This window comes from Schistocerca serialis, chromosome 4 (genome assembly GCF_023864345.2).
Source record: "Schistocerca serialis cubense isolate TAMUIC-IGC-003099 chromosome 4, iqSchSeri2.2, whole genome shotgun sequence".
In the NCBI taxonomy this organism is placed as follows: domain Eukaryota; kingdom Metazoa; phylum Arthropoda; class Insecta; order Orthoptera; family Acrididae; genus Schistocerca; species Schistocerca serialis.
The window spans coordinates 837,552,294-837,578,761 of NC_064641.1; the positions used below are offsets into that span (position 1 = coordinate 837,552,294).

At 40.2% G+C, this 26,468-nt stretch overlaps 2 protein-coding genes across 4 annotated transcripts in view; one reads left to right on the top strand and one right to left on the bottom strand.

Moving 5' to 3' along the window:
* Positions 1–10,899, bottom strand: part of LOC126473461 (uncharacterized) — a 265,016-nt gene extending 254,117 nt beyond the window's left edge. For all 3 annotated transcript variants that reach the window (XM_050100526.1, XM_050100524.1, XM_050100525.1), the window contains exon 1: positions 10,767–10,899. The gene's annotated coding sequence lies outside the window, so the exon portion shown is untranslated. The remainder of the gene's footprint in view (positions 1–10,766) is intronic.
* A 608-nt stretch (positions 10,900–11,507) lies between these two features.
* Positions 11,508–26,468, top strand: part of LOC126473462 (actin-binding LIM protein 2) — a 361,677-nt gene continuing 346,716 nt past the window's right edge. The window contains exon 1 of the mRNA XM_050100530.1: positions 11,508–11,759. Coding sequence (XP_049956487.1) covers positions 11,756–11,759 — 4 coding nt within the window. The 5' untranslated portion in view covers positions 11,508–11,755. The remainder of the gene's footprint in view (positions 11,760–26,468) is intronic.

Genomic DNA, 26,468 nt, shown 5'->3' on the forward strand with positions numbered 1-26,468 from the left:
ATGAGTGGTAGTGCAGATCCATGTCGACGAAGGATGCGAGAGGTCTCAGTGCATGATGGACACTATGCGCCATGTAAGGCGCCCTTCCCCCATTGGCTTGCTCTTTGAAAAATGGAGGTCAAACCCTACAGGGGACCTTCACATAAAGGCCGAAATGTGTGAGACTCCTTTTAATCACCTCTTACGACAGGCAGAAATAGCTCGGGCCTATTCTAACCCCCGGACCTGCAGGGGGACAGGGAGTCGATTAGGTGTTCTTAGATGATAGGCACAGATGTGGAGGACTTACAATATACCTGGTGCACAATATGGTGATCCTCTCTTGTGGCAGTCAGATATGGTTGACTGGAACCTTGATGAAGACTGTGGCTACCCTCATGTTTCAATGTAGGCCCCTGTCACTTCCAAATGCGCCACAAATCTGTATATTGCATGATTTGACCAGACGGATAGAAGGACACCCACGATGAGGCCCTTTCAGACACTGTCCATTGCTGATAACACTCTAATACACCGGTACATGCCATATCCGTGTCTTTCACCATGACAACTCAACATCTAATGCTATTCACATCCTTCATATACAATACCAGGTATGGTAACAATAATAAACATGAACAATACTAATGCACTCTGGTTGCTCTTCTACCTGTCACAGATAATTGCAGTCTACCCATATGCTTACTCGCCAATGGTGTGTGCATGTAAACATTTACACTGATATCCGACCATGTCTTCTGTGTGTTTCATTTGCCAGGCAGTGTATATACAAAAAGTACAAATTGCCCTCTTTGATGACAATGCAAGAATTATAATTGAGCATAAGGGAGTAACTTCAACATATTTTCTTGAAAATTAATAACTGGTTCTCTGTGAAAAGACTGTCAATGAATTTAGATAAAAAGTAATCAAGCAGTTCAGTACTGCACAATGCCTGACCACTTCACTAGGAATAAGGCGAGAGGGTAAATCAGTAAATGAAACTAAACATTCGATATTCTTAGGTACTTATACTGATAAGAACCTGACCTGGAAGTAGCATATTGCAAAACTTTTGAAACACCAAAGCTTTGCAGCGTTTGCATTGTCGATAATTGCTGCCTCTGGATCACAGGCTCCCAGGTTAGGCTCTCGGCCAGCTTAGGGATTTTCGCTGTCCGGGCACTGGGTGTTTGTGTTGTCCTCATCGTTTCATCATCATCATTCATGACAGTGAGTAGATTCAACCGTGTAAAAAACTGGGCCTTTGTACAGGTGCTGATGACCGTGCAGTTGAGTGCCCCATAAACCAATCATCGTCAAACATCATTGTCGATAATATCAGATTTTAGAGATAAAAATGGCATTTTTAATTTACTGGCATTCAATATGTGCCCGTACAACTATCTCAACACTGGAGAGTAAATTATGATGATAAGAACATAGGACAACAGAGCACCTGGTATCCGGCCAGGAATCAGACCCAGGCCCCTTTGGTTAGCAATCTACTGCGCTCACAGTGCATTTGATATGTGCCCATACAACCATCCTCATCATTGGAGTGTAAATGATGATGATAAGAACATAGTACAACAGAACACCCAGCCCCCGGCCAGGAATCAGACTCGGGCACCTTTGGTTAGCAATCTCCTGTGCTCACAGTGCAGCTACCGGGGCGGACTTGGCAAAAAGTTGACGTACCTTTTCTATTTCCATTCGCTACTGTTTATAGTACTGTACTGGGATAATTAGTCATAGAGAAGAAAAAGTCAAACTTCTGACTGGCTTTGATGCCTTCCTTTAACCTTACCTGAAGGGGATCCCAAGCACTCAAGAGGTACTCAAACATGGGTCATATAAGTGTGCTATACACAGTCTCCCTTGCAGATGAACTACACTTTCCTAAGATTCTCCCAATAAACTTTAGTTGACCATTCGGCTTCCATACTGCCATTACTGCATGCTCATTACACTTCATATCGCTTTGCAGTTTTATGCCTAGATATTCGGTTGACATAACAGTGTCAAGCAGCAGACCACTAATAATTGTATTCAAACATTACAAGATTGTTTATACCACAAATCTGGATTAACTTATGTTTACTGTATTTATATTCATCATGTCAAATAGAAATGCTGCCTAAGTCATCCTATTATCCTTCTACAGTCACTCATTGATGATACTTTACTGTATGCTCAGCATCATCAGAGAACAGTTGCAGACTGCTGCTCACCCTATCCATCAGGTCATTTACATGTACAGAGAAGAAAAGTGGGCCTATACACTTAACTGGTGCACTCCTGATGATACCTTTGTTTCTGATTAATACTCACTGTCAAGGATAGTGTACTGGGCTCTATCACTTAGAAGTATTTTAACAAAACAAATTTCTGGGAAGCTAATCCATATCCTTTGACCATGGTTAACAGAGTACAGTGGGACAGGAATATGGAATCTCCTTGCTGCTCTTCTTCCATGTTTCATAGGATATTGTGTGAGAAAAGGGCAAGCTGAGTTTTGCACAAGTGATAGTTTCTAAAACCTCGACAAAATAATTTAACTGGATTGATATAAAATCTACTCACCAAGCAGTGGCAGAACACACAATAAAAGACTGTTGCAATTTCCAAGCTTTTGAAGCCTGTGGCTCATTCTTCAGGCAGAAGGGTTGAAGGGGAAGGAAGAATGGTGAAGGAAAAGGGCTGGAGGGATCTAGGAAAAGGGATAGATTTTGGGAGAGTCACACAGAACTGCAGGTCAAGGGAGACGTACTGTACAGGATGAGAAGGAAAGACTGATTGTTGGGGACTGCATCAGACGAGATTTGAAAACCTGAGAGCTTAAAGGTGGAAGACAGGATAATATGCAACACAGAGATTACTACTAAACATCTTGCACGAATTAATAAGAGTCTGTCTTGCATATTATCTGTCCTCCACCTTTAAGCTCTCAGATTTTCAAATTTTGTCTGATGCAGTTCCCAACAATCAGTCTTTCCTTCTCATCCTGTACAGTAAGTCTTCCCGGACCCGCGGTTCTGGGTGACTCCCGAAATCTACTCCATTTCCTAGACCTCTCCAGTCCTTTTCCTTCATCCTTCTTCTTTCCCCTTCAATCCTTCTGCCTGAAGAAGGAGCCACAGGCTCCGAAAGTTTGCTAATTACAACAGTCTTATGTGTGTGTTCTGCCGTCACTTGGTGAGTAGCTTTTATATCCATCCAATCAAATGATTTTGTTAATAATCGATTGTTTTCTAAATCCTTGGCAATCCATGAACAAAGCTTTTCTTTCAATGAAGTTTATTGCATTCAGACAGACTGTGTTCAAGAATCCTGCAGATACTGATATTAAGGATATGCGACTAATTTTGTGGATTTGTTCTTTTACGCTTGTTAGATAAAGGAGTTACCAGCACATTTTTCTGCCACTTGGGACTTTTCACTGGGCAAGAGATTCGAAATAAATGGAAGCTAAGGAAGGGGTCCATGTCATACTGTCCTACCTGTAAAATCAAACAGGGTTTCATCCGGACCTGGTGACTTCTTTGTTTTCAACTCTGTCACTTGCTCCTCAATGCCAGTGATGTCTTTTTCTATGTCCTCCATACAGGAATTTGTATGATGGTCAAATTATGCTATGTCAGAACTATCTTCCTGCGTGAATGATTTTTAATGCAAAATTTAAAAACTTCAGCTTTCCTTTTGCTGTCTTCAATTGCCACGTCATCTGGACAGTGAGTCACTGTGAAATGTAGTAGAATGATGTTGGACAAAATGAATCTATCAATACTTCTTTCAATCATAAGGAGGCAATGTTTAACTTCATACACATACATACACTTAACAATAGAACACCTTTACTCATAAGACCAGGTCTTATGTTCTTGAAACTTTAACAAAAGCCTGTACCGAGCTACTGAGCGTCTCTCCTGCAGAGCCTTGCACTGGAGTTTATTTATCATCTCCATAATGCTTTCGCAATTACTAAATGATCCTGTAACAAAGTGTGCTGCTCTCCATTGGATCTTCTCTATCTCTTCTATCAACCCTATCTGGTACGGTTCCCACACTGCTGAACAGTATTCAAGCAGTGGGCGAACAACCGTACTGTAACCTACTTCCTTTGTTTTCGGATTGCATTTCCTTAGGATTCTTCCAATGAATCTCAGTCTGGCATCTGCTTTACTGACAATCAACTTTGTATGACCATTCCATTTTAAATCACTCCTAATGCGTGCTCCCAGATAATTCATAGAATTAACTGCTTCCAGTTGCTGACCTGCTATTTTGTAGCTAAATGATAAAGGATCTATCTTTCTATGTATTCGCAGCACATTACACTTGTCTACATTGAGATTCAATTGCCATTCCCTGCACCATGCGTCAATTCGCTGCAGATCTTTCTGTATTTCAGTACAATTTTCCATTGTTACAACCTCTTGATACACCACAGCATCATCTGCAAAAAGCCTCAGTGAACTTCCGATGTCATCCATACGGTCATTTATGTATATTGTGAATAGCAACGGTCCTATGACACTCTCCTGCGGCACACCTGAAAACACTCTCACTTCGGAAGACTTCTCTTCATTCAGAATGACATGCTGCGTTCTGTTATCTAGGAGCTCCTCAATCCAATCACACCCTTGGTCTGATAATCCATATGCTCTTACTTTGTTCATTAAACGACTGTGGGGAACTGTATCGAACACCTTGCGGAAGTCAAGAAACACGGCATCTACCTGTGAACCCGTGTCTATGGCCCTCTGAGTCTCGTGGACGAATAGTGCGAGCTGGGTTTCACACGACCGTCTTTTTCGAAACCCCTGCTGATTCCTACAGAGTAGCTTTCTAGTCTCCAGAAAGGTCATTATACCCAAACATAATACGTGTTCCAAAATTCTACAACTGATCGACGTTAGAGATATAGGTCTATAGTTCTGCACATCTGTTCGACGTCCCTTCTTGAAAATGGGGATGACCTGTGCCCTTTTCCAATCCTTTGGAACACTACGCTCTTCTAGAGACCTACGGTACACCGCTGCAAGAAGGGGGGCAAGTTCCTTCGCGTACTCTGTGTAAAATCAAACTGGTATCCCATCAGGTCCAGCGGCCTTTCCTCTTTTGAGCGATTTTAATTGTTTCTCTATCCCTCTGTCGTCTATTTCTATATCTACCATTTTGTCATCTGTACGACAATCTAGAGAAGGAACTACAGTGCAGTTTTAATTTCATATCTGGAGTAAAGATCCATCTGAGACGATCAAGATCATTGTACTAACTATTTTTACATTTCAGTATCAGATTTGAGATGAAATTTCAACATTAAAATTCAAGAACTTTACGTAACCATGGCTGCTGATAACTGGAACACAGACCAAGATTGTGAATAAGGTACTCCTTTACTTTAGTTTTGATTTTTTAGGAAATTCAATTTTCTTGTCTGATGTTTACTGGCAATAGAACATGATGTTAGACCAAAGGAATGAGTGCAACTAGCCAGATATAACAACTGATTTGGAAACACTTGCAATTCGCAGTAAACAAGACTAGTGATGTGAGCCGTGCAAATACACAGTGAGGAGGACATTTATAAATGGGCATTTGCCCGGGAATTTGCCCAAAGAAGTTCTAAATGCTCAGACTCTGGCCATTCATAAAAAAAAGTATTTATAAACTTTTTATTGCTAGAATGTATAATTTACCAATTAAAATATGGATAGGACAATACTCCCAAATATTAAAAGTTTAAAAATTAGTGAAATTTTTCACATGAACCTACATATATGTTGTTTTTTCCCCCCCTCCTAACATTTCAATTTGCTGTACCAAGGATGGGTGTGTGTTGCTTGTTGCTGACAGCTGCTTATCATTTATAACGACCTTTTTCTTTTTACCAGTTCTACTCTTCACTCTCTCTCTCTCTCTCTCTCTCTCTCTCTCTCTCTCTCACTCATACAGTCATTGACACACACACACACACACACACACACACACACACACACACACACACAGAGAGAGAGAGAGAGAGAGAGAGAGAGAGAGAGAGAGAGAGAAAGAGAGAGAGAGAGAGAATTACCATGTCGAACGACCATATAATGACAGCCAGTACAAAAAATAAAATAAAATTTAAAAAAAAAGTCTTTATGTCACTGCTTTGTAATGTTACACATTTTATAACCCGTGTCAAATTTCTGAATATTACTGAAGAATGATTATTGATAAAATTATTACTGAACATATTAAACAGCTGGTATGTGATCCTTGATGATAAATGTAAATCCTGTGTTTTAAGCGCAGAAAAATGCTTTAGTGTCAGATGTAGTGACATTTGAGATACTTTATAGTTTTCTATTCTGCTTCTTTCTTTATCTAGTTCCGTATGACTGCACTGCTGTGAAGATAAAATTGACTTCATTAAAAAAAAGTTATGTTTATAGTCCAATTTATTTCCCCTAATAACCCTCCCCTAATGTTCAAGCAGCTTTTGCGACTTGGCTACCCAACCACAAAAGAAGCAGTGTTGCAAAACACATTTTCCAGAACAAAATAACAGCTTAATTGTTTTTAAGTGCCATTTATCAATTAATGCATAGCATTTATGAATTTTGGTCATTTTCCCAGGCATTTACCCTGGCCATTTGCCCCAAGCTATTTCACACAACTGAATAAGACTGCTGATAACAAACAAGGAATGCCACATGATCACTCTTGTCATTTGGTATAGTGTATGCAGTAACATTGTAGTCACCTAAAACCACAGGAGACAATAATGAGTGACATTTGTTTGATTATTCATTATGGCAATGAATGCATTCGTGTGATTATTGTTGGCTGAGTTATAAACTGTTCACCATGCTGTTTTAACTTAAATTCTGGATGTTTATACAAGTGTAACTACATGGGTAATTGTTGGTAGTGTCTTAGATTGTCATTAAGGATTCCGACAGCCATTAATTGTGGCTATTCTCAGCAGCAGCTGTAAGTTGTGAAGCCTCTGAAAACCAGTCATATACTTTCTTCATCAAACTCCATACACACTGTTCCACCAAGACAATGTCCTGTCAGTCCTTCTTGTCTGTGATTTCTTTGCAGGGCAGTAGTGATACATTCAAGGTGCTCACTTGGGGCCACATTTATCAACATTGCAGATACAGTCTGCAGCTTGCCCGTTGGCAGACCCTGATGGCAACAGTACAGCAGGTACCATAACAAGTTGGACTGTGTTCAAAACAACTCCAGTAAGCACCACAAAAGCATTCAAGCTAGCTTCACCATGTGAGGCACTGGCTTCAAGACCAGTGGCAGGCGTATCCTACACAACAGTGACACAATCGGAAGCGCTACTTTACCTCGGCAAACGACGTGTCATCCAAGCATCGAGCAGGTATCACTCCACTGGTCCTGTATTTAGGATGGTGCCCAGCCGATCTCTGCCATTGCAGTCCACTGAGCCACTAGAAGCAATTCTGAAGCAGTGTTACCAGGATCTACACCATGTGGTTCCAGCAGCAGTCCAATCTGGAGGATACCACACTGCAGCCACTATGAGCAGCCAGCTGTTGCCCAGTGAACTTCACCTCCTCTGACTTGGCTTCCTGTATACTCAATGCTCCAAGAATGGTATTCTTTTGTTTGGAACTTAGACTGTCATATATGCTCAGTGACACAATCGGAAGCGCTACTTTACCTCGGCAAACGACGTGTCATCCAAGCATCGAGCAGGTATCACTTCACTGGTCCTGTATTTAGGATGGTGCCCAGCCGATCTCTGCCATTGCAGTCCACTGAGCCACTAGAAGCAATTCTGAAGCAGTGTTACCAGGATCTACACCATGTGGTTCCAGCAGCAGTCCAATCTGGAGGATACCACACTGCAGCCACTATGAGCAGCCAGCTGTTGCCCAGTGAACTTCACCTCCTCTGACTTGGCTTCCTGTATACTCAATGCTCCAAGAATGGTATTCTTTTGTTTGGAACTTAGACTGTCATATATGCTCAGTGACACAATCGGAAGCGCTACTTTACCTCGGCAAACGACGTGTCATCCAAGCATCGAGCAGGTATCACTCCACTGGTCCTGTATTTAGGATGGTGCCCAGTCGATCTCTGCCATTGCAGTCCACTGAGCCACTAGAAGCAATTCTGAAGCAGTGTTACCAGGATCTACACCATGTGGTTCCAGCAGCAGTCCAATCTGGAGGATACCACACTGCAGCCACTATGAGCAGCCAGCTGTTGCCCAGTGAACTTCACCTCCTCTGACTTGGCTTCCTGTATACTCAATGCTCCAAGAATGGTATTCTTTTGTTTGGAACTTAGACTGTCATATATGCTCAGTAGTTGCCGTCACTATACTACCAAATGAACTTTGACTTTATTGCACTTCCTGAATAGGGGCCTGTGCTAACTGAGTATAAGGCTTCTTATGCCTGTCCCAAACTAGTCCAGTGACTTACATCATGGCGATTCCTTTGGTAGAACTTATAATTTCTCAAGTGCCTTCATGGACAGTGACAGAATAATCTTTATTTTTTATCAATCATTAATTTATGGTTAAGTCCAGCCAGCCCACTAAGTTTATATTGAACAAGTTTGTTGGTAGTTTTGTGTGATATGAAAATAAATGCTAATTAACTATGACCCGAGAAAATCAGATATTGAGTATGTGCTACCACACAGGACACGTCAGTCAGAAATTGCTTACTCTTCAGCCTACCTGTTTTGAGGGCACATCACTAATTGGATATTAGTTGTTCGTGGCAATTGTACCTTTAGTCTCCCATGGCAGTAGAAACAATGGCTGCCAATGAATGCTTCACAACATACACCAACTGCTATATGATTCAATGACATAGTAAGCAACAGCTTCATTTCTGTTCATTGTAGCTTTAGGAAATACTGATTATGTGGCAGTCAACTGATTGCACAGTGGAAAAAAATGTAATTATGTTCTTATTAGGCATTTTTGGCATCTGGTTCACACTCTCTTGATTATTTAATCATTTAGGGATCATCTCACAATTTAGTATGATTTCTGATTATAATACAATGAAAATAAGTAGCTTCAATTATACATACACATGTAACATGTAAATTTGTTTTTATGAGGATACAAGAAGTGGTGTTCAAGAATTTTGCACATTAATGTCATTACTTTTTTTAAACAAACCAACAGGAATAATACTGAGAGATGGGAAAAGGAGCTGAAGAAATACCAGAAATAAAAATACAGTAGTCGGTCATGACAACAAAAAACAGAAAAAAATATAGATATATTGGCAGGTGACAAACGTAAGTAACATCATTTCATGCCTAGGGTTATGAGAGACAACAGTTGCAAAAGGGAGGCAAAATTATAAACAAAGTCTAACAGCTAAGACTGAAATTCCACAACACCTTTAGTCAGCTGCAGTAACTTAATAAGTTAATAACAATACCTAACAACTGAAGTAGAAGCTGCAAAGTGTATTTGAAATGAAAAAGGAAAGCAGACGTTTTAATCTCCTGTAGGAGGTCGATGGCAGTCCGTTCATTTTCCATTCACCCTGAATGGCGTTTTCCCCTTTCATGTCAAATTTTCGCCGTTGTCTATGTGTCTCAACATCCCCCCCCCCCCCCCACTTTCTCCCCTACTGTAACACATTGTCTCATTTTCCATCAAATTGGTCAAATACATTGATAGCTACCAAACTGGCACATTTTAAGACAGTGTGCTTAATAATATGAACATTTCATTCATTTTGAAACAAAAAGATGACAGAAAAATGCAAAAGATGAAACTTTCAGGTATCAAAAAGAAGGAAAATCTTAATCCAAAGATCAGATGCTTCATATAAAACTGACACTACCATCAAGCAGAGGTCCTTTATCCAATTTTCAAAAAGTCTATAAAGAGCCATATGAAGATATATAAATAAAATTAAATACCATATATATGTAGAATTGCAACTGTAAAATTATAAAAATTAAATAAGTAAATTGACTATGTAGCAGAAGAAATTTTTCAGCACACTTCCTCTTATGATCTTTAATTACGTCTTACTCAACACTCTTTACCTCCGCAATGGTGAAATAAACTATATGTGTGTCATATTTGAATTTTTATTAGATTCTCTTTCGTACAATATTGCCGTTCGTTTCCGTGAACCCCGAGGTGCCTGATGTCCAACAGATTAGTACCGCCCTTCCAATTTGCTGAAGGAGCAGCAGGGGACAACAACACAGATATGCCGAAAACTGATTTGACAGAATCTTGAAGATAAATGCCAACTAGATGGCGAAAGCCGACTTGAAAATGTTAAGTCTAGGAATATACTACAGACCCCTACGGGTCGCTGCCGTATAAATAGTGAAAATAAGATTTATTCTAATTGCAGCACGCACAGAGGCACTTAATCAGTCAATCTTCCTGCGCTCCATACTTCTCTGCAACGGAAAGAAACACTACAATGGTACAATGAAAAGTATTCTCTGCCATGCACTTCACAGCAGTTTGTAGACCACAATGTTGAAACTTATTCCATTAAATTGATGGATTAGCCCCCAAACAAAATCTGCTGCGAACAGTGCAACCAAGTCCGCAATTACACAGTAGCGAAGCGCATTCCCTTTTACACATCTGAACCCTTTTATCAAGGATGAAGGTGATTGGTCGCTATAGAGATAACGTCGATAAGGAGTGCATTAATAATTTACATTAGTTGGGCCAATATGAATTATTTTGCTTCTATTTTATAGTTGGAACAATGTGCTGCGTATAGGAACGCAGTTAATTTATGTCGTACCTTACAGGTCACGCTCCCTTAGATTATCAGGGAATGATTTTTCTTTCCACATGCAGGAATTTCTCGCCTCAAAATTAATTTTGGCGCCTAAACAAGTCCACATTCATATCTAAACTACAAAAAGGAAACAAACTACTAACGATTTTGCAGCAACTCATTCTGTGGCGTATAATATGGATGATAGTTTTCTTAGTCGCTGTCGAATCAGAGTAATAATTAGAGATAACAATTTATAGTTACATCTCCCCCTTTCAACAAACCTAGTTCATACATCTTTCCCAACGCTGTTAACGTGGGGTTGTATGAATTTATCACTTTACCTCACACGAGATTTATTTATAATGAATGAGAGCAAAGCAACTTTTCCAACAGTTTTCAAACTTTACGAGTATCAATGACAGTATTTCATGTCATTTTTTGGAAACCTCAGTTCTGTACACTCTTAAACTAATATGTCATTACAGTACAGTGTTTTCATTGCCATTCTGGCCACAGTTATTGTTCTGGTAAACCAGCTCTATGAGTGAGAGAGGAACTAATTTTTAAGAACGAAAAATTTGTTTTAAACTTTATTACTATTCTGCTGCTTCCTTGACGGCGCAAATACAATTGTGGGCGTATAGATGGCACGCGAGTGTCGATTATGTAATTTTTTTAAGTTTCACATTTTAGATATATATGTAGGCATATATTGCTTCCCTTCAGATTAAATTGATCAGAATTACGCAGCGAATAATCGCTGATAAACCTGCTCACGCAGGCTTCATTCAACAACCTATTGAATGAAATTCGGATACGCCTCCCTCTACTTCCCGTACTTGAACTCGTCCTTGCGTGAGAGGTGGATCAGTCGTATTTGTGCGGGTTTGTGTTTATATCTGTTTGTGGTGTTATAGCCTATTTTTTATGAACGGAGTATGAACTATAGGTGACAAATTCTAACATCGGAAGCTACAAGAACAGAAAGATAAACATCATCGGTTGCAGAAATGGGTAAGTGTATTTTGCCGGCGACTCGGTAACGTGAGGGTGAAATGTTTACAACGCCGTTCTTTATTTGATTTCCTTAATTTGACACTCTTTTTATTTTGATCGTTAATGGCAACTCAGTAGTTTCTCACATTTCTTCCATTTTCACCTATTTCTGTTGGAAAAAAATGGAAAGTTACTATAGAAACTTGAAGATATTGACGTGTGTTTATTAAAGTCTGGCGTACATCAATGTGGAAATATTGAGATGCTGCAGAGTTTCCTGTCTTATCTTTTAGGAAAGAGCGCAGGTTGTTATAATTTTTGGTAAACTGCGGTAGAATAGAAAGATAATTTCTCGTAGAGTGCTGTGTAATTCCCTTACAGCGGCCCCCTATATAATAGGTGCCTTTTTAAGCTAAGATTCTTTTCCTGACAATCACGAAATCGTATTCTGTGACTATCAGTGAAAGTCTACATCACATTTCCAGTTCCTTCTTTCTCCTATGTTGTTCTGAAAAGTATGCTGATAAAAAAAAAAAATCAGCCGATTCGCTTATTATCTTAACAGTAATGGATCAGTTAAATGATCGTACCAAACATTACGTATGTATAATATTATCCGCTGCAAATTTTTGGAAATGAAGTAGTGGTATACCTCCGTTGTGAAGCCAAATTGGGTATCGTGTGTCACTAACTATCAAAACATTTTGTTCAATGTAACCTATCTTCCCTCTTCCGCATGTAGAGAAATCTTGTGGTAAACACTAACCAGCATTTTATTGCCGTTCACACATTTTGCCTTTTGGGGATTTTTTCATCGCAAAGAAATCATATTTGGTGTTTTCAAAACTGCCAGGCTGAAACATAATTATTTATGGGTCTGAGCTATATGTTGATTTCCATTGACTGTCAAGATCAGACACAGACATTGGTCTTTAACATTTCATAACGGCATCTACTCTTGCAGAGTTTCTGTAGTGATCATTGCGTAGTTAAATGAGAGGTATAACTCCTTATACCAACATTTTTCCACATTTTTGACCTGTGCGTAATTATTGCTTATTGCGTTAATGTATGCAGCATGTACAATGCTGACCGAGGAGAAACTGGTCAGTAGGTATATTGTTTTGCAACTGTAAAGATTTGCATTCTGCCTTCCACTGTCAGTTCCTTCTTTCCCTTGAGTTATTCTGAAAAGTACAGTGACTATAGAAAAAAGGTAAGGTACTACGTAGGTAACTGGAAAATAAATAAAATGATAAATTCATTTATGTAAAATAGGATAGATTGCTACTCAATACATACAAGTGGAGTTGTGTGGCCTGTTGAAAGAAGATTATTATAAACTATTGGAGAGAGTCTTTCAAATGTAGAAGAAAAATCACACACACACACACACACACACACACACACACACACACAGCTCGCACATACTTACGGCCACAGTCAGACTTACAGTATCTAAGAGTTTTCTGTCAATGCACCTGTCTGCCACTCGACACCTCTTCTATGTGGTGGTTAGCAATTCATCCTGTTTCACATTGTTGTAATCCCATCCTGGATTTTTCCAATATTTGTTGAATTGACTGGATTCATTTAATTTACTAAGATAAGTTGTTTCTTTTGACAAAAGAAGCAGCCATTAGAAATAGGAAGATTCAAATGCATAAATAGAAATGTTAGAGAAATTTTTGTAAAAAATGTAAAACAAGAGACAGCTATAAAAATTTATAAAACTGATTACTCTTATTCTACTGTGTGGAAGTAAGGTATTGGGGGTCTAGTGTAGCAGGGGATACAACCCGTCGGCTTTGAACAATGACGTCACAAGTCGCCAGAGAGCAGTTTACCATTTTCGCTTTTGCTGTTATGTTTGTTTCGTTTTTTTACTGATTGCTTAATAAAGTGGATCTGTTTATTCTATCTCGTGAGATTTTTTTAAAAAAAAGCCAAAAAACACTTATCAGCTACTGAAGGGAGCTACAACACTAAGAAGAATCCCTTCTCATTTGGCGACTTGTGACGTCATTGTCCAAAGCCGACGGGTTGTATCCCCTGCTACACTAGTCCCGGTATTGGTCATGATGAAAGAAGAAGATGGGAGGAAGCAGAAATAAATTATTTTAGTACAACAGAGTTAATGAGAAGTTACCAGGAAAGAAATTAAGAAGTAATGACAGAAGTACAAAGTACGGGAAATCACATAGGTTATAAAATTAAGGGATAACGTACTTAGTGTAACTAATCTCACTGATTCTTGGTTGTACACGGAAATGTAAAGAGGAGGAAAACAGTCATTGGGATGATGAAGAATAAAAATGTAAAGACAAGCTATTATTATATTATTTGTAGTATTCTCTGATTGACGAGCCAATTTTTTTTACCATCTGTCTGATGTCTTTGGAGACAGCCCAGTTCAACACTGTTTTGTCTCCCATCTTATAACTCCCAGTAAGGCAACTAAAATTAGGCCTACTACCTACAATTCAGCACTACGATCGATTAATCTTTGTAAGCTGCAATTTGCCCATTACATATATATTTGCTCGTGCTCTTTTGCAGTGAGTGCTGCTGTTAGTGCTGAATGACAAATTCTACGACTGTAATCTATAATCTCTTTCAGTGTGTGTGTGTGTGTGTGTGTGTGTGTGTGTGTGTGTGTGTGTAATTGAACAAAACTGGCTGTATTCCTAGACATGTTATGAAATCTAAAACTTCATTGACAGCAAAATCTTGGTATTAATAATCTTTCACTTTGGAAATGCACTCATCACACATGAAGAGATGTGTGTAAACCACCTTCGTTCAGCTAACAAAGATGTATTAATTTTTCTTAACCATGCTTCACTCAGCAAGTTGTGTATTTGAATGGACCCAGAACAGAAAAACAAGTGCAGAAACATCCACAGAAAAATGAACATAAATAGCAGTACAGATAGATCTATTATTTGTGTATATTCCAGCAAATATCTGAAAGGGATTAATATTAATGACTCAACATTTTTACCTAATGTAGGAACATTTGACAAGTAATAATGTAATCCAGTTATAAATTTCTTCTCCTTTTTCAACTTCTTTATGTAAGCTAGCAGAGCAGTGTAAAATATGATTCTGATGTTGCTTACATGTCTCTGGTAATGACTAATGGTCATACTGTTAATGCATTTTGAAGCTACATATTCATGATCTGCCAATCTACAGTAAATATTAAACAGAGGAAGGTTGCCATATGGTGATCAATCTGAAAAAACTAAATACTCAGACAAATTTCTCTTTTGTTTGTGTGTCAAAAGTAAATATTAGAAAAATGTATGGGGGCAATATGCACTGTTTTTTTTTTTTTTTTTTTTTCTCATAAAATGACAATCCGCGATTTCCCGAAATCGCTCCAAGCAAATGCTGGGATGGTTCCTTCGAAAGGTTACAGCTGGTTTCCTTCCCCATCCTTGACACAATTCAAGCTTGTGCTCCATCTCTAATGACCTCTGTCGACAGGACATTAAACCCAATCTTCCTTCCTTCCTTTCTTTCCTTTTGAAATGAAAGGAGTTATGAAATGCAAATTTTTTCAATTTCCATCAGTTGCCTTTTTCCTGTAAGGTAGGCTAAATGAACTTTCTATATGACTCAGCTATCCTTTCAATAAATGTATTTAGTATTGCACCTTGATAAACAGAGCTCTAAGACTGCCATTTCCTTCCACCCCCTCTCTCTCTCTGCACGTTACAGTGTGTATATCTTATAAGCAAACAGTAGGTCGTAGTCTTACACTGTAATTTGATATTCAAGTGACACTGTCAGAGATCTAAATTACATTAAAGTTTATCTGATAATGAAATTCTGCACGTAAATGGATCAGTATTAATTGTTATACTATTTAATTTAGGCTTAGACTGATATGTTAATGACATGTTTGATTTGTTACATTATCCTGTGGTGAGCTTCCTTATGTTCATACGATACCTGTCTGTTCTTTGGCTGATAAATGTGTTACCAATAAAGTTTATTCTTTATGAGGTAATGTTGGAAAACTTTAGCATGTGAGAATCCAGCCTCTTACAGAGCTCTTTGAAGCAGGGTCTTCTGTTTTTTGTAGCATGTTGTTTATATTAGGCCAACGGTGTAAGCCATGTTAAAATGCATTATTTGAAATTGACTTGACTCTGTACAATATCATCTTTTTTCCTCCTTGTTATCATTCTTGTTTCCTCTGTCCAACCACTGTTCTATTTTTTTACTTATTGGAACAGAAACATATACATAAGTTATCTATACTCCATTCTGTTTGATATTCTTTCATATTTTAGTCCAACACACTGCCAAAGTGTTTTTAATTTCTAGAAATCACTTGTCCAAAACATTGGTCTACTGTCCAGAATTTTAATAATTTATTTTGGGAGGCTACTTCTTTTTTATCTATTCTGTAATTGTGGTCATAAAATTCGAGCTTTCATTTCCTGATTCAAGTTTTTCCCTCAACATATAATGACAGTCTACAGTTTTGTGGCCATTGTTTTGTGAGGATCTACTTTTCAGTCTACTCCTCTTCTTTTAACACTACCTTTTATGGCATTCAAAGGGTGTGCCTTTCATAAGCATTCTGTTTTAATGACTGTTGTAGTGGCTCATCTTAAGATTACTTCACCTAGGGGTTGTACACGCTACAAAAACTATCTTGTCTCAGTGTTACCTCACCCCATAACTAATTTTTCAGAGTACTCTCCTGAAAGATAGTTAATGCCGTCAGGTCTTTCAGTACTACCTAGCAATGTTGTTAAGTGGTCTGGTTCCGTATTTGTGTTGGACTTGAATTTGGTGTTCTAAATGAAATCTATAGTCCAGCATTTTTACCTGTTCTTTTGTTAGTTTAACCTTCTCTCTTTCAGTACCTATGTAGCTACATAAAATTGCAAGAACACTGACAAGAACAAGACAGTTTTTCCTGAAACTGCTTTTTGCACTTTCTCAGTTTCAACAAGATCCATTTTCTAATTTGCAGATTATCTTCTGTAGTACACTATTGAATACAGCTGGCAACAGCAAATTCTACTTCACTGCAGCTTTTATTTCCAGTTTTTCAGTACAATGTAACCATACAGAAACTGTAATCTGTCCACTGGTCGAATTTTCTACATTTAAAAGCTGTAGTGTTCATTGCGAACTGTTATTTCTTGGGTAATCCATTGGCAGTTTCTTATTGACTTCAAATTCGGAGCTTTACGTATGAATCTTTACAATAGAATAATGTTCCTTTGTTTAATTGTAGCAATATCCTTGCATACAGTTGCATTTCTTCAGATGTTGCATGGTGCGTTTCCTGGGAGAGGAGGAAGTCTCTCAACTTTGGTGATTTCAGGCAACTTGTAACTAATGCACAGGTGTCGTTGAGGGTAACTCGATTCTGGGTTACATTGGGTATTTGCCAATGTACAGTCAGTTTCCAGAGAATTTAAACATTTACACAGCAAATTATTCTATCTAGGATTATCAGTTTAAATTAATGTTTGTTCCCTGACTCCCAGGTATATTGAAGTGTCACGGAAATCCAAAGTGGTGCCCAACCATTGTACTTTGTGGTGAGTTTTTTTTTTTTTTTTTTGTCTAGATGTAATACTCTAATCGATGTCTTTGCAGTATTAGGTCCATGATGGTGAGTGGTGCAGTAATCCCAAGCTTTCAGTCATGATATATAGGATTGTATACACAGTTTCAATGTCAGCACTGTGAAACAACAGTTGGATTATATGTTGTTAAGACAAAGTGGAGCCATTACAATTGCTAGTGGTAAATTTTATCATCCTCATTGCTAAAGAAGTGTCAGTCTTAAAAAGTGAAAGCTATATGCATTGCTGTTGTGGTTGACAGCCCCCTCGTACAGTCATTATATGGTTGCTATGCGTGTTACCTCTCGACATTGAATTCCCTTCCGTGCACGATTAACTGCAAATAAATAAAAGTAAAATTTCAGGAGAAATTGACTTGTTTTTTCCGTGGTTTCCCCAAGTTGCTTAGGTGACTTCTGCGATGATTTCATTGAGAAGGCCATGGCCAACTTTTTGCTTTGTACGTATAAATTGTATCTCTTTTTTACCCCGAAATGCCCTGCACTGTAGTATTGAACGGTCAAAGGACGAAAACAGTAATAAATTACTTTCACCGTAACAAAAGCTTACCCAACACGGAAGGAAGATTAGGTTAATCATCCTGTCTATTTTGTCAAGTTCGGATAGGACGTGGACAGGGAAGGAAGGAAAAGTGGCCGTGTGCTTTTCAAACAGACCCATCCGTAAGTTTTTTAATAAGCGATTTAGGGACGTCACGAAATGCGAATAAAGTGTCTCAACCACGGCATCACCACTAACAGTAATAAGCTTGCACTTAGTTATGACTATACTGTTGTGAAATGCCAGATTAAATATTTTGCAGTGTTGCTCCTGTCGACTTCTCCGGTTCAAGGGTGTTTCCGCAGTACGTTTATGTCTATGGCAGATGGAATCATATGTCTTAAAAATTGAAATCTTTGTGTTAAAAAAAATGAGAGTTAACCTCCATGTGTAGTCAGTGAATTAAAACATTAGCGTTTTGTACCTGACACCCAATGAATTTCCTAGCTTCCTTTTAGCGCGACACAACGCGCTTCATTGTAAAAAGATCCATCAAGCGAAATATTAGATCTACACACGCTGCGCTAATTTCTTCAATTTTGGTAGCGAACTGCACTTTTCCCTTGTTCTTTGTGTTAAATTCGTTTCTAGGATGAATCAGAACGGCAAGAGCGCGCACGAGTTGTTCGATGGTGTATTTGTACTGTTGCAGTGTTGAGTCTCTAGTAGTTACTCATAAAACTTGCATACGTGCTTTGCACAGTTGACGTAAAATAGATAATTGTTGGTTTACCCTCTCGAATAACCGATCCCTCTGTTCAGATTCTCGTAACTGATCATGTGTACGACAACAGAGTATTATTTTGCTACACAAAAAGCGATGAACATATGTTGCAGTGCATAGTACAAAACGCAGTGCCTCTGTCACTGAACCTGTAGTGATGTGAATGATTTGGACAGTTATGTTCGTCGGATGCAGGCAGTGCATCTGGAAGGTAGAGGTCAAATTTGTCTGCGGATCGCCTCGGCAAGCATTGCCGGAAGTGAGCAAGAGCTCACTTCCTGTGCTCCATTGATCTGTTTCACATGCACACAGCTGGCAGACTGCACATCCTGTCCGCCGACAGGCTCTTGCTGGCTGCATCCACGAGTGACCTGTTACACCTCATTCGAGCGTGGAACAAGAAGTTTTTTGGTACCTAGAAGAACCGTTTCCCATACCTAGTCGATCCTAGCATTGGAGCGGAATGATTGTGTACGTGGATCACGTATTTACTTGGGGAGGCAGGAGATACTCATTCGGGATCGAATCCGCGCTCCGGTTTGAGGACCACTGGTGCAGTACAGCGACCAGATGGAGAGGAATTTTTTTATATTTTTCTACACAGGTAGAAGAGTTGACACCTCGTCCCTGTTTGTGCCAAGTGAACGGCGTTCCCGCCCTAACCTAGGAAGTGTGCCGAAAGGAGGTACCAAACAGTAATGTGTGGTATATCTCGTATCGACAGGGATCAGACTCTCGTTATCGTAAGCCTCACGCAGAAATTTGTTTTTTCTATATCCATCTCTAAATTATCCACTGCAGAGGCAGCTTTCAACTCTTGTTTGTCTGGTCGTCAGCTGATATCCTCAGCAAACTGTATGTAGGCTGTCCATCGATTTTGATGAAGCAAGTGGAATCTTGCCGATTATAGGATTGTGATTTATATCTGCTGTATAGTTGAATTTAGCAGTATTGAAAGCGCTTGTATTCATACTCAACGTCAAGGATGACCCAGTGAACCTGAAAACGAAAGTGTATAGTATTTGTGTCCGTCCAGCAACAACTTCCGGTATAGAAATATTGCATCTGATAAAGACGAGTGCTCGTTAACCACATCGTTCACAAAAAATCAGTGGACAGGCAACTGCTGGAATTGTTTCTGGGACACAGAAGAAGCATTGGAGAACAGCAAAAGGCATGGCACGATAACGCGAGGCAGACTGCTGGAAGAGGCTATCATTCAGCAGTGCACGAATCACGGGTGAAGTCGAATCGTGTACTAATGGGATTAGAACTTTCGATACTTTGCGAAAATCTTCAATACTGTAGATACTACCAGTTTGTGTATGCTGTTTCCTTTCTGCTGGATTCTCAATATTTTTGCCGATTTTTCAAATGCCCTAAACTCAACCGTTCTACATATGGCCGTCCGTACTTGTTATTGCAATAGTCAGGATCTATCATTGTTCTCTTCTGTAAATACTGCTTGGAATTCCCCCTTATTGTATCTCAGTCGATTTATCCTACTTCCTTAGGTATCAGCCTCTTGTAAAAGTGACTACTTACGTCTGAGAACACAGTTTGCCCCGTATAATGGTTTGGTAATAAGGACTAAATCGTTGCGGATTAGGAACAGAGCGCTAGATTTCATTAATCTTGTTTCACCACGAGTCTTTTAAATATGCTGTTTTTCAGATGATAATTCGATTATTGAGTTATATGATGAAATAGGTTTATCAGACGCCAATGAATGTTCATTCGTGTATTACTTGTTTCCTTCTGACCTATAACTTGAATATTACCGTGATAGTTTTGATACCTCTAAGTTCCAGGCATTAGTCTTCCATCCATTTTGGTACAAAGATTTTAATTCGATGCGTGATTTACCACCACTCACATTCAGTCTTTGAAAGGCTGTTAAATAATTCATTTATTCTCTCTCGGATCTTTTTTCAAGTGAAATCGCCATAGCAATTCAGAATGTACCCGTGTTTAGCATACTCTCCCTTGTAGTAAAATATTCCTGGTAAATGCACGGAGAACAAAGATAAATATTCCAGCGTAAAATTTGTGCCAGATTTAGTTGCTATCCGAAGTTTGGCCCTAATCTTCATTATTTTCTTCTGGAATAGCGTCTGCATTCCACGGATTCTAGTTCTTCTCTTGTTTCTATGCTATGGGTGAGTATTTCCGATTGCCCGCAATTTGCTACGGAAACACTGAAGTCGTATAACATAGGTTTTTGCATGGGACTTTGCGCCATGGACTTATTTCAGGGTAGGCTTTAAGAGCATATTGACAGTATTGCTGGCATCAGGTAGTGCAAGAAATTACCGTGGAACAGTGAAGTATTAATGTTAGTATTACGGTAGTCGGACAACGGGATTGTAGCGAGACTGGTGCTCAGCGTATTAGCTCTTCATTTGATTGATTTCATGACACGCTTTAGGTCGACGCGCCGAAATAGCGGGGCTGCATTGGCCAGGCCGTTAATCCCTCCAACTGGAGCGCGTGTAATCCAATTCCACTCTGCTGCATCAGCTAGTCTAATGTGCGCGACGCATACTGCCTGAAAGTACTTACGCCGCATAAGATATCCGCTCGAGTTTAGTGTCTATAAATAGTCCGCATCGTTTTGCAAACGGCTCTTTCTGTATAATCCCTGACATCTGTTCGATGTATATCGTAATGTACTAAGTTGTCAGGCAGAGAAAGTAAAAAATTACCGTTAAAGTACCAACTCGGTATTAAGTGCTCATTCATGCTAGTTTAAAAAAGACGTCATGCTGGCCTTCGACTCTGAAACTACGTACTGATAAATCCATATTGCAATTTCGGCTGTGGGATCGTTACCAAGTGGAGTATTGCGTTCATTGTGCTAAAAGGCTTGAAGCAAAAAAAATTCCTTCATGTATATATGTCATTTCCGGCCCATATGCTCAATATTTAACATTGCTCTCTCATTTAACGTAGTGTTTTGATGTGATTTATGTGAACGGTGACAGCAATGTAAAGTATCCAGCATGTAGACATGATTATGACATACGTACGTGAGGAATATGTTTTAAAGTTTTTCACACGTACTGAGGCATAATTTTCCCAGCACTCCTCTTCATAATGGCCACAAGGTTGAAAATGCAAGCGTGGATTTTATGAAAGAATAGTTTCACACTCAAAGACGTCTCTTTGCCATTTTAAAAATGATTACAATGTCTGTCTGATAGACGCAGCGAACAAATTTTCGGATATTTAACTTCCTGTTCGGCAAATGACGTGCCGCTCGCCGGGTCATCCATGGTGTTGAAACAGTCAGTTTCCTCTCGAAAAGTAGCAACAAAAGATGATAGAATCTGTGTAAGAATGTAATAGGTGTACAAACACCACAAAAGGAGACGCCCTGTAGACGGCGCTTCACGTCAGGCCCGAATGTAAGTATTTTTATTCGTAGATTTTGATGTAAATAAAAAAAGAAAATTCTCGCCCTCTTGTCTGCTGTTACTGGTTGTATTTTATAGACCCAGCAACGGTCTAGCAAGTAACGCTTACAGTGATGATCGCCTTGTCTTACGTTCTCAAAGTCATCGGCTCGGTTTGCTGCCAATAACTCTAGTGCACAAGTGTGTCCCAAAACGAATATACGGGTTTTAAGGTTTTTTAGCATTTATTACATTCACTTTACAATTATAAATATCACAGTGAAAGAGCAACTAAAACAGTTTTGCTTGTGTACCTGCGCACATGAGGAAACAATTTTGCCAACGAAGTGTTTCTTCATGGCGATTAAGAGCTTCTGGATCGTGTAGTCTTCAGTGACGAGTGTACATATTACCTAAATGGAAATGGGCGCACGCAGGAAGTTCTCATCTGGGAGCGATATCCCGGCGTAAAGTTGTGGATCTTTCTTTTTCGGTGAAACAAATGTAACTGGTGTTTTTTACGTTAATGCGCTATAGCTGTGGTTCATTCCGCGATTGGAAGCAACTGAGCCACAGAACTTCATTTGGCAGCAAGATGATGCGGCGTCTCACTAAACTCAATACGCGATTGGTTAAACGACGTTATATCCGACAGTTGGATTGGCCGCCAGGGCCTGATACAGCTTGTTTTGCTTGACCACGACGTTCATACACGATCTGACGGCATGCGAATTTTTACTATTGGGAGTTGCATCAGATTTGTATGTGCATCCTCTACAAGCTTATCTGTTCGACTCTAGAAACAGCGTTGTTGCAATAATTATTACAGACACACTGATCAAGATTAAGGAAGAGCTCGCCTATCGATTCGATGTGTGACAAATGGTGCTCAGATTGAACACTTCTAGGAGGAACTGAGTTGCCCTTTCGTTTGATGCATTTTTTATACTTGTAAGTTGAATGTAATAAATTGTACAAAGCCTTAAAAGGCGTATATTTTGAAACACCCAGTATTTCCATTATGCGTAGGGTGCGGAACCATCTGTTCTAGGTAATTTTCGGAGAACAGTTTTGTAACTGTCTAGTTTTCTCACGTCTAGCCCTTATCAATCTGTAATTTTCCCAATACGTTGTAGAATGATGAAAATCACCAACTGTTATAGTATCATGATTTGGAAACATAAATACAAAACACCAGAGGTAATCTCTCTCTCACTTCTGCAGCGTAGTTAGGTGGGCAATAGGAGGGTTCTGATACAAATTTTATCCCATTTGTGAGTTTGATTGTTCCCAGACAATTTCTCAGTCAGACTCAATTCCACGTCGGCGTTTCCGTCGTCATACGACGCGTCTCGACGTAACTTTTCATGTGATGCACGTTTTTTACATATGGAGGAATTCGGCTACATCTGAACTAAAGGGACAAAATGAAGGGAAGATTTGTCATTTCTCCATATATATACCTGTTAGTCGTTGTCACTTATCGTTTGACTCGTAGCGCTACTTGTAACAATTTTTTTTTAGTTTTTTATATTTTAAAAAAATTCTCAGCACCATCAAAATCTTCAACAGCTGACTTTTTTTACAGTTATCGCTTTGTTATGCACACATCCTGCCTGAAGATGTTAAGAATTTAAACTGCTGTTGACGGAGACTGCGCAAGCACAGGACGTTACGTTGTTCTGCGCGACCCAAGTGCTGGTAAATAGCGGAGGCATGTATTAGCATTTGTTAGCGCTTCCAGGCAGCAGTGGCAGGCTGGTGGGATGACGCGCTCCTTCCCAACACCCATCGGTGTGACGTCAATGCGCGTGAGGTCATTCGGCAATTTGCGACTCACTCGCCTTGGCTCGTTTCGAACAGAACCGGGCCGCACTGCTTTCCCTGCTGCTGTTTTATGGGCAGCTGTTGCTGCTGGCTGCCTCTCACGTTCGCGAGTGCAGACTCGGCCTATTGGCTCTGTCATAGACATTTTCGTCCTTGACCACACAAAACGTATTTAACCAAGCTGTTTATTGGAATCGCGGTGGTAATCGTTAATTTGCTTTACATTTAAGCGGACAATTTGGCCTGATCTCCCTTGTGTTTCCACAAATGGCGCTTCAATAAAGATGAAAAGCGTTGAGGATACGCACATTTTTAGCCACTAGTGGCCATAAATAAAAAGTGAAGACGTCGAAAGTCATCTGCACCATCACACCTTTTAATGTAGAGCCAACGCAAAATTTATTCAGTCACATACATGTGTATGATTAATTTCCAACTCACATGAGAGGGGTGCAAGATACCCTAATAAACTACGCGAGGGTATACAGTTTCACACTCGAATAGCGTGTGCGTGAAGATGATCTCCTACATCTTCACGAGTGATGGCTGATTCCTCTCATTTTGTTCCGATGATACCTGTGGAGGTAACAAAAAAAATTCATTCGCGAAGAAAGTTCTTGTTTTGGAATTTCGTTAAAAGATTTCACCGCAGTGACGCTTTCCCAACTCTTTTATCATTTTCACAGCCACTCTGTCCCCTATTCCGTGATTACAAAAAAGGAGCCGCCCTTCTCTGAAATTTACAATGTCTCCTATCAATCCTTTCTGGGAACGATTTCATATTTCGAAGCAGTAATATAAAGGAGGACAGACTAGAGGAGTATAAGCAGATTCCGTACTCAGCCGTTTGTAACACCAAAGTATTTGGCAACAGAACGCAGTCTTTGAATCATCTTCCCTTCACCATTTTCTGTATGATCATTACAACTGTAAATCCAATTATTTAGTAAACTTGACAACGCCTAAATCATGGATCAAGCAAATTGAGTGAATTCCGTTCGTACACGTTGTTGTACCCCCCCAGGGGGTCCACAACTCTTTTGTGGATATGTGCGTAGCGAGCACGGGACCCCGAGCTAATGTGGCCTTGCTTCCTTTCCGGGCTGCATACCTTCCCTTTCCGCATCCTTCCCTATCCCCCATCTTCGCCCCTCCTCCCCTCACCTCTGGCTCTTTCCTTCCCTTTCTCCCCCTCTGAGAGTATGGTTTGTGCCTACGTCCGGAGACGGACGCTCGTAAATGTAACGCATTCTTCGCCTTCTCTGCTTGTATGTCTTCATCCTTCCTTTGTCCTTCTCTTTTCCTTACCTCTTCTCTTTACCCTTTTCTCCGCTGCGGCGTTTGAGACCTCTCTTCTTTCCTTTCCCTTTCTTTGTTTTTTCCTTTCTCTTTCTTCCTCCCTGTGCGTGTCTGAAGGCCGACCCACGCATTTTTGTGCGTAGCCGGTGACGGGGTAACGCGCAATTCCCCGCCCCGGGTAGACAGGTAGGACACGTACGTACCCCCTGGTAACGGCCAGGCCCAGGGAGGGGTGATTACCCGAGCTGATACCTTCCGAAAGTGCCGATTGGTCCCTCCGTCCGTTTGTCGGGAGGTGTGACCTGAGGTGTGAACAATCACCTAAGGCGGGAGTGCCCTCAGAGAGGGCCCCCACAAGGGAGGAGCGCGCCATCGGAGACGCCGGTAATCATGGGAGATTCTTCCGCAATGGTTTTCTCACCTTCCACTATGTCTGCTCACAAGCGTAAGTTCACTGAGTCTAAGCCACAGACAGTTCTTCCATCGTTGCCACAGTTCCTTGTTGTTTCTCGGTCTGACGAAGGTCAAGACTTCTCCACGGTCAACCCTTTCATTATTCAGAAAGGTGTCGACGCAGTTGCAGGATCTGTAAAGTCTTGCTCCAGATTAAGGAATGGCACCTTGTTGTTAGAAACAGTCAGTGCCCTCCAGGCACAAAAATTGCTGCGTACTTCACTGCTCCACACCTTCGCTGTCCGGGTTGAAGCGTACTGCACTTTAAATTCCTCGCGTGGAGTCGTTTATACACACTCCCTCGATGGATTGTCTGACGAAGAAATTCAGCACTACCTGTCTGACCAGGGCGTAACGGCTGTTCGTAGAGTTATGAAAAGGGTTGACACGACCATCATTCCAACCCGCACTGTCTTCTTGACATTTGACAAAGTTCAACTCCCATCGAAAATCAAAGGCTATGAGATAATTTCCGTTCGCCCTTACGTCCCAGCCGGCCGCGGTGGTCTAGCGGTTCTAGGCGCTCAGTCAGGAACCGCGCGACTGCTACGGTCGCAGGTTCGAATCCTGCCTCGGGCATGGATGTGTGTGATGTCCTTAGGTTAGTTAGGTTTAAGTAGTTCTAAGTTCTAGGGGACTTATGACCACAGCTGTTGAGTCCCATAGTGCTCAGAGCCATTTGAACCTCACGTCCCAAACCCTACGCGTTGCTATCGGTGTCAGCGGTTCAATCACACCAGCCAGTCCTGTTCCAATCCGGCCAAATGTGTTACGTGTGGCAAGGATGCCCATGAGGGTGCTTGTCCACCTCCATCCCCTCGCTGCATCAACTGTATGGGTGACCACGCTGCTTCCTCTAGAGATTGCC